Source organism: Mobula hypostoma, chromosome 1 (assembly GCF_963921235.1).
Source record: "Mobula hypostoma chromosome 1, sMobHyp1.1, whole genome shotgun sequence".
Classification (NCBI taxonomy): Eukaryota; Metazoa; Chordata; class Chondrichthyes; order Myliobatiformes; family Myliobatidae; genus Mobula; species Mobula hypostoma.
The window spans coordinates 200,909,322-200,925,838 of NC_086097.1; the positions used below are offsets into that span (position 1 = coordinate 200,909,322).

Below are 16,517 nucleotides of genomic sequence, written 5' to 3' on the forward strand. Positions count from 1 at the left end.
AGGAGCCTCCCAAGATGCTTTCAAATTCATTTCAATGATTACCACTTAGAGGCCAACCTTGTGTTCTTTTACACCCTGGTGAAAAATACTTGATCAGTATTCAGTAATATTCTATCTGGTCCTTAGCATCATGATTTCATAAACAGGAATAATTTACTTTCTCTGAGCTCTGTGATAGTGTGCAGACCATTTGTGAAATGGTCACTCATGCACTCCTTACAATCAAGATACTTGCATAGTTATTGAATATTATTAAAACAAAGTTAACCAAAATATTTCCCAGTTTCAATTTAGTAATAAAAAATAATACTTCAGAGAATCATAGAAAAAAATGCTCATTTCCATAAAGAAGTTTAATCGCACTTTCTAATTATTGGTCCATATCTTAGTAGGCTGCAGTGCTTCGACTGCATAGCCAAGTACATTTTAAATTCTTTCTCCATCCCTTCAGTCAGTGAGCTGCAGAGCTATTGACCTAAAGTTGGTATGCTAAAGGAAATAAATCCTTCCTGTCCCTCTATCCAGGCATATCAATGTCAAAATTACATTTCAACTTAGCTTGCTCTATTCCAGAAAGATCCAACTCCAGCCTATCCAATCACTCCTCATTGTTATAATTTTCTTGTCCTGGATATATTCACTTACATTTCTTTGTACTGATGAAGGGTCTCGGCCTGAAATGTCAACTGTTTATTCGTTTCCACAGATTCTGTCTGACCTGCTGAGTTCCTCCAGCATTTTGTGTTACCCTGGATTTCCAGCATCCACAAAATCTCTTGTGTTTATTGTTTCTAATGCTGTATTATGGTGATCAGAGTTGTGTTCAGCATTCCAGCTGTGGCATAATTTTTATACAAGGTATTCTGAGCAAGGGGATAGTATGTCTACTTAAGAACCTTAAATCCCTTCAGACTACCCAAGCTCCTTCTACTTCTCTACATTTCTCAACATCTTCTATTTCCTTGTGGTATCTGTCTTCCACAAATATATTATTTTGTATTCTGCTGGACTGGATTTTATTTGCCACTTTTTTGCTTGACTGTTCAGATCATGGTCCTATGGTATCTTCCAGAAGGTTACAACTTTGGTGAATGGCAATAAACTTGACCTTCAAGTTGAACTTCAACTTGATTATACGTTTTTATCTCAGTAATATGAACTGAAGAAGCTACACTGTAGAACTAAAAAAAGCTATAGCTCATTAAAGAGATCTTTATGGCTAAAAGGAATGCAATATGTAATAAAAAAACTTGCATTTATATAGCACCTTTCACATCCATTTATGGATATAACAAAAACAATTTACAGTACTATGTAGTGGATTTCCTATAATAAAGTTGGAAAAACTGATAATGATTTGCTCTAAATAAGCTTCTCTCAGGAAGCAACATGACATGTCCAGATATTATGTATCAGTGGTGTTGATTGAAGGATACCCAGGAAATAAACTCATGTAAACAAAAAGGCTGGTTGCTCATCAAAAGTTAAGATTTGTTCATGTTGGGACAGTTGACCTGGGAGCTGTGTAGCCTCAGTTGTAGCAAGAACTAGGTCTCAGGCCTCCGGCTTGCCTGCTGCTGCAGACCAGTTAAGAGATGCGGAAGAGCCCGTCGGTACTGTCCTCCCATGTTCGAGGGGTGGAATGACAGGCTGGATTGTGTTTGTCTGTACACAGCCGGGAGATTGTAGCATCAATTACTGGACATTGTCACTCGGGGCTGTGGACTATATATGTTGCTTTATTTCAAGTGAATATGCTTCTTTGCTCAATATTTTGAAATATGTTACTAGCTATTTTTGAATGTTTGCTTGCTGTTTTGAATTTTTTGCACCTTGGCTCCAGTGGAACATCTCATTCTGCTGTATCTATGTATGGTTTGAGTGATACTTAAATTTGATTTGAATTGATTTGAGAAATTTGTGCGATGTTATTAAAAAATACCACAAGTATTAAGATCATACACAAATCCATACTATTCAAACACTAAGTGCTCTTTCTTTGATATAAGGAAACAAATATTGCAGACTAACTATGGCATAATATGGCACATATACAATGCCTATAAAAAGCATTCAACCCTTTAGAAGTTTTCATGTTTTATTGTTTTACAGTATTTAGCTAAAGTGGACTTAATTTGGCTTTTCTTGATCAATAGAAAAAGACTCTTTGTGTCAAAGTGAAAACAGATCTCTACAAAGTGATCTAATTAAATATAAAGCACAAAATAATTGATTGCACAATTATTCACTCCCTTTAATATGACACACCAAATAATCACTGGTGCAGCCAATTGGTTTTATAAGTTACATAATTAGTTAAATAGTGTTCACCATGTGCAGTCAAGGTGTTTCAGTTGATTGTAGTAAAAATACACCTGTATCGGGAAGGTCCAACTGCTGGTGAGTCAGTATCCTGGGTAAAACTACACCATGAAGACAAAAGCACACTACAAGCAACTGTGCAAAAAGATTATTGAAAAGCACAAGTCAGGAGATGGATACAAGAAAATTTCCAAGTCACTAAATATCCCTTGGAGTACAGTTAAGTCAATCATCAAGAAATGGAAAGAATATGGCACAGCTATAAATCTGCCTCTAGCAGGCTGTCCACAAAAACTGAGTAACTGTGCAAGAAGGGGTCTAGTGAGGGAGGCCACCAAGAGAAATGTGACTGCGCTGGAGGACGTATAAGCTTCAGTGGCTGAGATAGGAAAGACTGCGCATACAACTGTTGCCTGGGTGCTTCAACAGTCACATAAAATCTCCGATAGAGTTTACAAGAAGGCATGTAGGAGACACTGAAGTCAGCTGAAAGAATGTTCTATGGTCTGATGAAACCAAAATTGAGCTTTTTGGCCATCAGATTTAACTTTATGTTTGGCATAAGCCAAACACTGGACATCATCAAAAACACACCATCCCTACCGTGAAGCACAGTGGTGGCTGCATCATGCTGTGGAGATGCTTCACTGCAGCAGGCCCTGGAAGGCTTGTGAAAGTAGACGGTAAAATGAATGCAGCAAAATACAGGGAAACCTGATGCAGTTTGCAAGAGGACTGCAACTTGGGAGACGATTTGTTTTCCAGCAAGACAATGACAAGTTAGATCCAAGATGACCCCAAGCATAAAGCCAAAGCTACAGAAAAATAGCTTAAAAACAACAAAGTTAATGTCCTGCAGTGGCCAAGTCAGAGTGCAGACCTCAATCCAATTAAAATTTGTAGCTGGACTTGCAGAGATCTGTTTCCTCATGATCCCCATGCAATCTGACGAAGCTTGAGCAATTTTGTAAAAAAGAATGGGGAAAAATTGCAGTGTCCAGATGTGCAAAGCTGATGGAGATCTATCCAAACAGACTCAAGGCTATAGATTCTGTCAAAGGTGCATCTACGAAACACTGACTTGAAGGGGATGAATATTTATGCAATCAATTATTTTGTGTTTTATATTTAGATCACTATAGAGATCTGTTTTCACTTTGACACGGAAGAGTCTTTTTCTGTTGATCAGTGTCAAAAAAAGCCAAATTAAATTCACTGTGATTCAATATTGTAAAACAATAAAACATGAAAATGTCCAAGGGGTGTGAATGCTTTTTATAGGCAGTGTGTGTGTGTATAAATATATAGTCATTTGAAGCAGCAAAAAAGAAGTTTGCTATACACCACCATTGCTATGTATTTTCCTATTATATTACATTACTGACTATAATACAGACTACCGGATTTTAGTGCCATGGTCACAATCAACTGGGAATTACATAAAGTACAACTTCTACAGAAGTAGGAAATACAGGATTTTGCTAAGTGGGGGGGTGTGTTTAATGTAGGGAGAGGAAGAGGTGTTATTCTAGGAACACACATAAAAGTTGCTGGTGAATGCAGCAGGCCAGGCAGCATCTCTAGGAATAGGTACAGTCGACGTTTTGGGCCGAGACCCTTCGTCAGGTCTCGGCCCGAAACGTCAGCTGTACCTCTTCCTAGAGATGCTGCCTGGCCTGCTGCATTCACCAGCATCTTTTATGTGTGTTGCTTGAAATTCCAGCATCTGTAGATTTCCTCGTGTTTGTGTTATTCTAGGACTTATTTTCTGCTTTGTGAGTTAATCTTATAAATATAGGCAGGGCAGGACATTTCATGCCCATGAAATTCACATCTTGTAATGGGTGAGGACACAAGGCTGCTTCCTGTATTTGAAACAGCCAAAGGTAGAGGAGGCCTGATTGCCAAGAATCTAAGCAACAGCCAATCAGCATTGGTCCACTTATGGGGGGGGGGGGGGTCGTCCTGCAGTTTTAAAAAAAACCTTAGACAGAAAGAAAGGCTGGGTGACTGCAGACAGACAAAAAAATATAGCAAGCAGATAACTCAGGACCCCTGCAACTCCATTCTCACTACTCTGCCTCTGCACACTGATGGGGAAGGGAATCTTCTGGGTTAGGTAACCACAGGCAAATGACAGCTGTCTCAGCAACGGGGGGGTGGGTGGAGAAAGAGTGCAACAGGTTTGAAGGATTCTGTGTTTAGGGGAGCAAAGTTTGGGGTTTTGCCTCTCTGCTGCAAGAGTCAAGGGAACTGCTGAATAAAGCATTGTGGGAAGGGGAGGACTGGCAACCAGAGGATGTGGTTCATCTTTCTGTCACAGAAAACAGAACGAGTACATGTGGTGTCATTAGAGAGATGCTTTCCATTCATAATCATAGATTAACACCGGCAATGCACATCAGGTTTATGAGAATTATTAGCCATTCTTATGGAATGGAGCATATGTATATTTCTCTGGCAAGTTCACCTTTTGGTAGGATTAGCTGATTATCATGCAAAATTGCACTGATTTTATAGGATTAACAATGGATAAATACCTAAAATCATATATGGTCTGTGGAATCGAACTTCAAGTTATTAAATGCGGTTTAAGTGCACACATTTTTGATGATGCTTTCTTATCACCCATTACAAGAAAGATGTAATTGCACTGGAGAAGCTGAGAAAATTTTACAAGAATGTTGTCAAGGCTGGAAATCTGTAGATATGATGAAAGACTGCATAAAGCTAAACTGAAGAAACTGAGGATGACTTAACTGAGGTGCATAAAATTATGAAGTGGTTAGATAAACAAGATCCTCCAAAAACTATTGATCCTGATTTTTGTAGAAACACAATCAATAGATTTAAAGTTTTTTTCAGAAGTATTGGAAGTAAATTAAGGGAAGCAAATTTCACCCAGAGGCTCTGGAAAGCACAGCCTTAAAGGGTGATAGGAATGCTCTTATAGAAGTACACTTGAAGACCGATGACCTGCTGGGCTATTAGAATCTGGAATTAAATTAGGTGGATCCTTTTTGAATGAAATCATGAATGGACTCTGGTGTTTACTTTAATTTATGATATCTATGATTTTAATCCCTAGCTTTCTAAAAGCTTCGACTTTGAATGACAGAGGTAAACACAATTTTCTGAGCACAACAAGAATTAAGCAACTTTTCTTAATACTTATTAATAAAAGTTAATTTAACTCAATTTGAATATATGATCTCAGCAATGTGCACCTAAGTGGCTCTTAACTTTACATTAAATCGTGGTTAAATCAGTCCAAGTTCGCATGATAACAAGCTAATTCCACAAAAAAGGTTATGTTCAAGTGCACCTTTCTGTAATATTCCAATGGTGAATAATTAATACCACAAATCTGACAAAATTTGCTGGTAAGAATATGAAATGGAAACATCTCATCAAATGGAACTAAACTTAATTTAATTTTGTGGCATTCTAAAAAAATTAAACCAAAATATGTGGCTTCCATTAGGTGATATTCATATTATTACATTATTATTATTTTAGTTTATTTCCATAGTATATATGTCATTTTTAGAAATATGTACCACAATATGCCAATTTGCTAACAATAAAGTATGACAGTTAGGAAATGCTCTACAATGTGCCATGCAATGCTGAAGAGTTTTGCAATAACTACCTGTGGGAAAATTGTGTCATATCATCTCTGCGGGTAGTTATCACAGTTTTGAGACTACTGAACATAACACTATTGCCCATGTGATTTTGTAATAATGAACCAGAAGACACATGTGCACTTGGGAAACGAAGAGTTACCATAGTGATTATTGTTATTAGATTGCTTTTATTTTAAGGATCTGTAAAATATCTTCCTCCTTGCTGATTCTTCTGATTTCCCTGTGATATGCACTGTCCGAGGTTCAGAGCACAACTGCAGGCATGATCCCATGTCTGTAAGATTGGTGTTCATGGGGAACTTCATGACAACAGTCTGGAAATAACCTTTACTCTGACTTTTCCTCCTTCCCTGTATAGCTATCCTTCATACAATATCCCACACTGTGCCATGGCCCAGGATGAAGACTGGTGCAAAATTATATTCTGCAGAATCTTACCCTTTCTATTCCAACATTCTCATCCTACACTTCTAGGTCCTCTGCTTCTTCTCCGATTCCCCTTTCTTTGGATGCCTCAGCATGGTAATATCTCAATGGACTCATTGCTGTTTAAAGTACTTAAAATTCTCTGATTCTCAAAAAGTTGAGATGTCAAGTACTATACTATGAGCTAGACTGAGGTGAAGGTAAACATTCCTTCATTTTTACAACAGCTCATTAATTTATCGTACTGCCAAGTTTGATTTCAGCATGATTTGACAATTTATAGTCACTGAGATGACAAAATGCAGAAAATGGTAACTTACGTTTCAAGTTAAAATATTTTAAAACAAATTGTTAATAAATAGGATACTGCATGCCAAGAGTCTGAAGGCCACGTTCAAAACAGAATTAAGTCAGGTAACTCTGCTATCACCTTCCTTTTTACTATGCTCTAGTCATGGTCCTTTTTGTAATAATTATCTGAATGAAACTATATGGTAAAGAAAAAAATATGAGATGTTTATATTAAGTGACAACGATAAAATAGAAATTATTACAAGACACAAGTAATTGACAAGTATTTACAAAAAAAGTCTACTGTCAGACACATTATTCTTTTATCTTACTTCCATTGCTTCAAATTATGTTCATAAATATGAATTCCTCCAGTGTAGTAACAGAAGAATGCTGCAGCTAAAAGGCTAATATTCATATCATCACATGACACTGTGTGCTTTTACTGGTATGCCACATTATACTGCTATCAGTCTTCCTGAGCAATACACTTTATGCCACCCAGATAGATTATGATTGAACTTCACAACCCTTCGCTATTCTGCATCTAGTCAAATGTTTTGATGCTGAGTCACAGAAAACACTGCACATAAAATCAATAATGAAATGCGAACTACCACTGATTGAGTACTAACAGTTAATGTAAAGTATGTGCTGATCTATATCTGGGGACAGTAGCATGCATTTCAACAATTGATATAGCACATGTTATGGAAATTAATAAGACCATAAGATAAATGAGCAGAATTAGGCCATTCGGCCCATTGAGTCTGCTCCACCATTCGATCGCAGCTGATTTATTTTTCCCTCTTGTAATAAGTACACTCAATGACTTGGCCTCCACAACCATTTGCAGCAATGAATTCCACAGATTCACCACCCTCTGGCTAAAGAAATGCCCCTGTTCTAAAAGGACACTCTTTTATTCTGAGACTCTCCCCACTGGTCCTACACTCTCCCACTATTGGAAGCATCCTCCCCACATCTACTCTATCCAGGCCTTTCAATATTTGGTAGTTTTCAGTGAGATCCACCTCATTTTTCTAAACTCCTGTGAATACAGGCCCAGAGTCATCAAATGCTCTTCAAACATTAAACCTTTCATTCCCAGGATTAATCTCACAAACTTCCCCCGAATCTTTTCCAATGCCAGCACATGCTTCCTTAGAAACCTGTTCACAATCCTCCAAATGTAATCTGCTTTATAAGCCATCAGCATTGCATCCATGTTTTTATATTCTAGTCCTTAAAAATGAATGATAAATTTGCATTTGTCTTCCTTACTACCAACTCAATCAGCAAGTTAACCTTTAGGGAATTCTGCATTAGGATGCCGAAGTGCCTTTGCACCTCTTTTTTTTTAATCCTCTCTTCGTGTAGAAAATACACTATGCCAAAATGCATGACCACACACTTCCCAACACAGTTTTCCAACAGTCACTTCTTTGTGCATTCTCTTAACCTGTCCAAGGCCTCTGCAGACTCATTGCTTTCTCAACATGGCCTGATCCTCCAACTATCTTTGAAACCTCCACAAACTTTGTCAGAAAGCCATCAATTCCATCATCCAGATCAGTAATATTTAAAGTGAAATGCAGCAGACCAAACGCCAAACCCTGCAGAACACCACTAGTCACCGGCAGCCAACTAGAAAGGCCCCCTTTATTCCCATCATTTGCCTTCTCCTAGTCAGTAAATCTTCTATCTATACTAGTACCTTTCCTGTAATAGCATAAGCTCCCATCTTGTTTAGCAACCTCATATGTGGAACCTTATCAAAGGTCTTCTGAAAATCTAACTATACACCATCCACTCCACTGACTCTCAAATGTCTATCCTGCTTGTTACCTCCTCAAAGACTTCAAAAAGATTTTATCAAGCAAGGTCTCCCCTTAAGGAAACCATGCCAACTTTGGCATATTTTACCACATGCTTCCATATACCCCAAAAGCTCATCCTTAATAATGCACTCCTAACATCTGTTGACCACCGAAATCAGACTAACTGGCCTATAATTTCCTTTCTTTTGCCTCCTCTCTCCTTAAAGAGTGAACTGACATTTTTGATTTTACAGTACTCTGGACCATTCCTTACTCTAGTGATTCTTGAAATATCATTACATTACCTCCCCAATCTCCTCAGAACTCTGTAATGTAGTTTATTCCAGTTCAGGGAACTTATCCACCTTAGACCATAAAACATAGGCGCAGAATTAGGCCATTCAGCCCATTGAGTCTGCTCTGTCATTCTATCATGGCTGATGCTGGATCCCACTCAACCCCATACACCTGCCTTTTCACCATATCCTTTGATGCCGTGACCAATCAGGAAACTATCAACTTCCACTTTAAATATACCCATGGATTTGGCCTTCACCGCAGTCTATGGCAGAGCATTCGACAGAATTACTACACTCTGGCTAGAGAAATTCCTCCTTACCTCTGTTCTAAAAGGTCACCCCTAAATTTTGAGGCTGTGCCCTCTAGTTCTGGATACCCCAACCATACGAAACATCATCTCCACATCTTCCTTATCTAGTCCTTTCAACATTTGATAGGTTTCAATGAGAATCCCACCCCCACCCCTGCATTTTTCTAAATTCCAGTGAGTACAGGCCCAAATGCAGCTTATCTGTTAACCTCTTCATTCCTGGAATCATCCTCATGAACTTCCTCTGTATTCTCTCCAATGACAACACATCCTTTCTGAGATATGGGTCCCAGAAGTGTTGATAATACTCCAAATGTGACTTCATGAGTTTCTTATAACGCCTCAGCATTATCTCCTTCCTTTTATATTTTATTCTCCTTGAAATAAATGCCAACATTGCATTTGCCTTCTTTACCACAGACTCAACCTATAAATTAACCTTCTGGGAGTCTTGCACAAGGACTCATAAGTCCCTCTGCACCTCTGAAGTTTAAATTTTCTCCCCATTTAGATAATAGTCTGCACTATTGTTCCTTTTACCAAAATGTATTGTCATACATTTCCAAACACTATATTCCATCTGCCACTTATTTGCCCATTCTTCCAATTTGCCTAAGTTCTGCTGCAATCGCATTGCTTCCTCAGCACTACCTACCCCTCCACCTATCTTTGATTCATCTGAAAATTAGCTACAAAGCCATCAGTTCCATTATCTAAATCATTGGTAAACAATGAGAAAAGTAGTGATTCCAATACTGAACCCTGAGGAACACCACTAGTCACCACCAGCCAACCAGAAAACACCGCATTTATTCCCACTCACTCCCTGTCAGCCCTTCACTTTAGACCTTCCAGCTTCCCAAGCACCTTCTCTTTAGTAGTAGCATCTGCACTCAGGTCTACCCACTAAAACTCACGAATTTATAGCATGTTGATGATGTCATCCATAGTAAGGACTGACATAAAATACTTATTTAGTTCATTTGTCATTTCTTTGTTCCCCATTACCACTTTTCCAACATCATTTTGGGCAGTCCAATGTTCATTCTTGCCTCTCTTTTACTCTCGATTTATCTGAACAAAAAAATTAGTATCCTCTTTTATATTAAAGCCAAAAGCTGAAAGAGATTTTTTGTATCTGTATTTACGCAGGAGATGGACAATTGGTCTATTGAAGTGAGGCGAAGCAGCAGCGAGGTCATGGACCAATTAGGGTATGTAAATCCCCAGGGCCTGACAAGATATTCCCTTGGACCCCGTGGAAGGCAAAAGCAGTGGCCCTAGCAGGTTATTTAAAATATCCTTAGCCACAGGTGAGGTACCAGAGGACTGGGGGATAGCTAATGTTGTTCTGTTGTTTAAGAGAGGAACTAAGAATAAAACAGGAAATTCTAGGCTGGTGAGCCTGACACCAGTAGTGGAAAAGTTATTGGAAGGTATTCTAAGGAACCAAATATATAAATATTTAGATAGAAAGGGATTGATTAAAGATAGTCAACATGGCTTTGTGTGTTGTAAATCACATCTAATCAATCTTATAGATTTTTTCAAGGAAGTTATCAGGAAAGTTAATGAAGGCAAGACAGTGGATGTTGTCTACATGGACTTCCACAAAGCCATTGACAAGGTCCCACATGGAAGGTTGGTCAAGAAAGTTCAATTGCTTGGCATTCAAGTTGGGTAATACTTTGGATTAGACATTAGCTTTGTGGGAGAAGCCAGAGAGCGGAGAGACTGGAGGCCTGTGATTAGTGGTATGCCACAGAGATTGGTTCTAAATCTATTGTTATTTGTTATCTACAGTACATCAATAATCTGGATGACAATGTAGTAAACTGGATCAGAAAATTTGCGGATGACACCAAGAAATGGAGATAAAATGGACAGCGAGGAGGATTATCAAAGCTTGCAGCAGGATCTAGACCAACTGGAAAAATGGGCTGAAAAAATGGCAGATAGAATTTAATGCAACAAGTGTGTGATGTTGCACTTTGGGAGGAGCAACCAGGGTAGATCTTACATGATGGGCAGTAGGGCACCGAGGAGTGCAGTAGAACAGAGGAATCTGGAGTTGGGATCTTGTAATGAAATTTTATAAGACATTGGTGCAGCTTAATTTGCAGTATTGTGTGTAGTTTTGGTGACCTACTTACAGGAGAGACGTAAATAAGTTTGAGTGAGTGCGGAGAAAATTTACAAGAATGTTGGCCGGTCTGGAGGACCTGAGTTGTAAGGAAAGTTTGAATAGGTTAGGAATTTATTCCTTGGAACGTCGGTGATTGAGAGGAGATTTGATAGGGGTATACAAAATTATGAGGAGTATAGACAGGGTAAACGCAAGAAGGCTTTTTCCACTGAGGTTGGGTGAGACTACAACAAGAGGTCATGGGTTAAGGGTGAAAGGTGAATTGAGAGTGTGGAACAAGCTGTCAGTGCAAAGGGTGGATGTGAAGTCGATTTCAACATTGAAGAGAAATTTGGGTAGGTGCATGGATGGGAGGGATATGGAGGGCTATGGTCCAGGTGCAAGTTGATGGGTTTAGACAGATTAATGTTTTGGTAAAGACTTCATATTTCATCTTTTCTTCCCTTTATTAAGTTTTTTGTTGTCTTCTGCTGGTTTTTAAAGGCTTCCCAATCCTCTAGCTTCCCATTCATTTTTGCAATATTGTATGCCCACTCTTTTGTTTTTATGCTGTCTTTGACTTCCTTTATCAGCCACGGTTGCCTCATCCTCCCTTTAGAATACTTCTTTGAGATAATCCTCATCTTCCGAATTACCCCCAGAAGCTCCTGCCATTGCTGCTCTAATGTTATCCCTACTACAATACCTTGCAATGAACTTCGGCCACCTTCTCTCTGGTACCACTGTAGCCCCCTTTACTCAAGTGTAATGATTATCAATCCAACATTAGCTACTTACACTCAAACTGCAGGATCAATTCTATCATACTATGATCACGGTCTCCTCAGTGTTCTTTCACCTTAAGCTCCCTAATGAAATCTGTATAATTGCACAATGCAAAATCCAGAAATACTTTTTGACCATATTGCTGTAAAAGGCTATCTTCTAGGCATGCTACAAATTTCTTCCCTTGGGATCCAATACCAACTTAATTTTCCCAGTCTACCTACAGATTGAAGTCCTCCAAGGCCACTGTAAGTCTCCCTTCTTTTATGTTTTTCCCACCTCATTATAATTTGTGCCCACATCTTAGCTACTACTCAGACACCTATACATAACTCCCCTCTGGGTCTTTTTACCCTTGTAGCTTCTTAACTCGACTCACAGGGATTCTGCACCTCCTGATCCTATACCACCTCTTGCTAAAGAGTTGATTTTACTTCTTTACCAACAGAGCCACAACGCCCACTCTGCCCACTTGCCTGTCTTTTCAACAGGATGTATTTCATTGATCCCATTGTAATTATCTGCTCTACCATGAATGCCTGCAAGAAAATGAACTTCTTGTAGACATACACACAGTTTGATAAATTTACTTTGAACTTTGAACTATGAACTGTCCTTGGATGTTTAGCTCCCAGCTTTGATCTTCTTTCAGCCATGACTCTGTAATCCCTACACATTGCACCTGCAATTTCCAACTGCTCATCTACCTTATTTCATACTTTGTGTGCATTTAAATACAATACCTCCAATTCAGTATTCACCTTTCCCCTTATCAAATTTGTCTCTATCTTGCCTCAAGTTAAATTCTTATCCCTTTCAAAATGTTCTGTCTGACTTTTTTTAATTCTGGGGACTTAAATAACCTCAACGATTGGCATCATCACAGAAGATCTAATATTCACTAAAGGTACCAGTCTCCCTGAAGCTACATGGAGCAGGGTAGAGTTGATGCCACACAGCCAGACCAAACACACCATAAAATTTCAATAATTGGAAACCGGTAAATGTTGGTTAATCCAAGCCCTGATAACTGTCCAGCAAAAACTTGCAGACTGGGAGTGAGAGCATAGAATGGGTCATTTCAGGAAAGGATACATGGTGCAAGTGCCTCTGGGTTTAGAGGTGTGCGGCATTCAGGTTAAACATCTCGCAGATATCTGTTTTGTTGGGAAGAGAGTACATTGGGGAGAAAAGGGAGGAGACACCCAACCCATGCCGGGCCCAATCCACCACAAACGTGCCACAGCTACCACCTCTCTCCTCCTAGGTGAGGGTTGCCATAGAAATGGATTGCTTAATGAAAACATTCAACAGTCACTTCTACCCGCGCTGAAGGCTTGGATTGACCTGCTATAGGAAAAAAGTAGGTTAACCGTGTTGAGGATTTCTTCAATGCCAATTTATGGGCGTGATTAATGACGTTATTCGTGTCTAACGGTATTGCCCCTAAACTATATATTTTTGTTTTAAAATATTAACAATAGCTTACGTTTTATTATTCTAAAGACTTCGGGTTAAACTGAGATCAGGGTAATGAAAATCCAACAGGAAGGCAGAGTCAGCCCTGTCGAGGTGTAGTCTCTGAGCCCTCAAACTGAGGATAGAAAGACATGCAATCTCACCTGCTGGCCATGCTCTGGCGGCAGTGTTGTCGGAAGGGCATGAGGTGGTAGTTCATAGCGTCCAGCAGGAGTTTCTGGCAGACCGGGTCGCTCCGCATGAAATCGACCGACTGCACCCTCTCGACCAGCTCGGTGGCGGGGATGAGGGCGAAGCGGAGCCGCTTCATCAGGTCCGGGGCGTACTGCATGCGAGTCTCCCGGTCGTGTTCGAGCCAGAGCACGGACATCTGGAAGAGAGCAAGCTCCGACTCCACAGGTGGCGGCATCGAGTCCATCATGGCGCAAACCTCCTCGAAATTCAACAGCAGGATGTCCTCCACGAAGTATTTGTTGGCCAGCTTCTTGGTCTCGTCCAGCCCGTGGATGGCAGCGATCTGGCAGATCTGCTTGTAGTTTTGCATCGATATCTGGTCGTTGAGGAACTGGACGCAGAGTTTGGTGACAGGGGGGATGTGCAGGATCTTGCTGACCGAAAGCACGTCCTCCACCGTATCGAGAGACAGTGTCATGTTGGCTGTGTAGATGTACTCCAGGACCAGGCAAACCCCCGTGGCCGAGCAGCCCTGCAGGACGATGTTGTTGATAGACCTGCTGATGTCCTCGGCCGGGGATGAAGGGGTCCGGCTCCCCGATTCGTTCGTGCTCTCTTTGCACTGGCTGTTAGAGAAAAGCGATCGGAAATACTGGGAACAGGAAGCCAGCACTGCTTTGTGGCAATGGAACTGCTGGCTCTGGGCTGTCAGAGTCACATCACAGAAAAGCTGCTTCCTCCACAGTAGGTTGAGGCCGTGCAGGAGGTTATCACTATGAGATGGGTCGAAGGTGGACGTTCTGTCACCAGATCTTGACATGGTATCTAACTTTGTACACCTCCTGAAAAAGGGCACACATTTCACACAGTCATTTCACAGGCATTCTTTTTTTCCCGTGACAAACATTGCGATGTAAGTAAAGCGAGGTTTCTTGGACCGGAGCTTCATTAAAGGGGAAAGAAAATGTTTTATTATTGTTACAAAAGAAGCGTGTTGTGTGCGAAATTTCTCTGGATTTAAGCCCTTGCACTAACGTTTCCTTTTTCTTTCCTCGGTTTTAAGCGGCACACTGTGTGAATGGAAGTCACCCCTGCATGTTTGCCCTAATAAACATTAAAGAAACACATCAGGTACAAATCGCGGGGCCTTTTGCGTTCAAGGTTTGTTTTTTTTTGCTAAAGCAGACCGCAAATGAAATAGTTAAAGTTGCATGTTTAAAGCAAAAACGACCGATATATACAAAAAGACCCGTGTAGTTGTTTGCTATAAGTGGGTGTAATAACAGACGTCAGGGGTCAGATTCTTAACAGAAATAAACTTCAAAAATCGGAAGCAGCGCCTTACTAAGTAAAGCCGCCGAGCTTCCATGGTGCATATTGCATGCACGGATCTCCTCTTTAAATTTAGCAGTGGCCCCGTCTGAGCAAGCTCCTGTCCATGGATCCTCACATTCCTGTTTTTTACCAAGGCACCTGTCACAGCCTCATCTCCCCAGTGTTTCCCACTCGTCTCCAACGCAGAGGCCACAAACTTACCTGTATACACTGGGCTGCAAACTAGCGTCCACTTCGATCGGATCCTCACTTTTATATTATTTTTTCTCCTTTTTTCTTTGCTTCGATCCCCCAGTAAAATCCGTATCCGATCAAGCTCCACGCGTTGCAACTTCAGCAGTTACGCTTGCGAGGTTTTTTTGTCGTTCATCATTTGATATACTGTCTCCAGAATTAGCAACAGCAAGAAGTCTGAGAGCAGCTTTCGCAAAAAAATGTACGTGTGACAAATTATGCTACCAAGAAACAACACATCATTATCCTTGGGCCTGGGATTCAGTGAGTCGTAACAAGAGTAATAGGAAATCCACGGTTGGGGAGAGAAACGGTCGTGCATCGCCAGTGAAGAGTGACCACGGAGGGGCTGGATGCTGGAGAGAGTTTTAAAATTATGGCTCAAGGCTATTGTAAAATTGTCGTGCGTAAATGACTGCGCAGTCAAACATCTTAGAAAAGCAGTCCCCTTTATAAAGAACCGTCAAGTTTTAGTGCGCATTGCTAATTAGTCAATTTCTCTTTCCTTCACAGCCTAGCGACTTCAGCTGAGCTGAAACTGCTAATTCTGTGACCACGCTTCTCTCTCTGGGTGAATGAATATCTCACAGGAAAAAAAAGACTCTGTCCCACAAAATATTTTTCTCCTCATCTTTCACATGCATGGATTTATGAAGGTGGATGAACAATGCAATCTTCAGATGATGGCACAAACTTTCTTACCATTTTATTGCCTATGCAGTTGCATAAGATGACAAACCAGCACAGTACTGTCTGCAATAATGAATTGCACGGATTCTATCCCATTAATACTGTTGATGCATTGAAACAAAGAAATGATTATCCACTTGATATTACGATCGTTGGAAATTATCAGATTGTCTTGTTAATGTCTTGGTAATACTGACATTTTGTTATTAAGACTTTCTCTTTCAATTGCATCAGATGACATACATTGTCAGACTAACACTGCTATAATGAATTAGTCTAGTTTATATTACACTAACACCATTGCGGCATAAAAGCATAGAAGTTATTATCCCACTCTTATCATATTTATTTAATATAAAGCAGATTGTCTTTATAGTGTATCCAAGTACAGGAAAAAAAAACACAAAGAGCACGTCTCCTCGTTGCTGAACTGAATACAACAAAATGCATGGGGCATTAATATAGCACATGTGTGTTAAATTGATGGTTCACTGCTTTAAAGACACCAGTTGTAATGTTTACATCCCCAGAATAAAGAAAGCAGTTTTAGGATGTGCAATTACATTCCTTTCAGT

At 40.0% G+C, this 16,517-nt stretch overlaps 1 protein-coding gene and 1 long non-coding RNA gene across 2 annotated transcripts in view; one reads left to right on the forward strand and one right to left on the reverse strand.

Moving 5' to 3' along the window:
- klhl14 (kelch-like family member 14) overlaps positions 1-15,531 on the reverse strand; it is a 160,811-nt gene extending 145,280 nt beyond the window's left edge. Inside the window, exons 1-2 of the mRNA XM_063041632.1 lie at positions 15,220-15,531; positions 13,653-14,525 (exon numbers count right to left, since the gene is read on the reverse strand). Of these exons, the coding sequence (XP_062897702.1) occupies positions 13,653-14,503 (851 nt within the window). The 5' untranslated portion in view covers positions 14,504-14,525; positions 15,220-15,531. The remainder of the gene's footprint in view (positions 1-13,652; positions 14,526-15,219) is intronic.
- Positions 13,367-16,040, forward strand: LOC134342932 (uncharacterized). Its single transcript, XR_010017137.1, has 3 exons — positions 13,367-13,393; positions 14,747-14,814; positions 15,766-16,040. It is a non-coding gene; the product is annotated as an uncharacterized LOC134342932 (long non-coding RNA).
- The last annotated feature ends 477 nt before the right edge of the window (positions 16,041-16,517 follow it).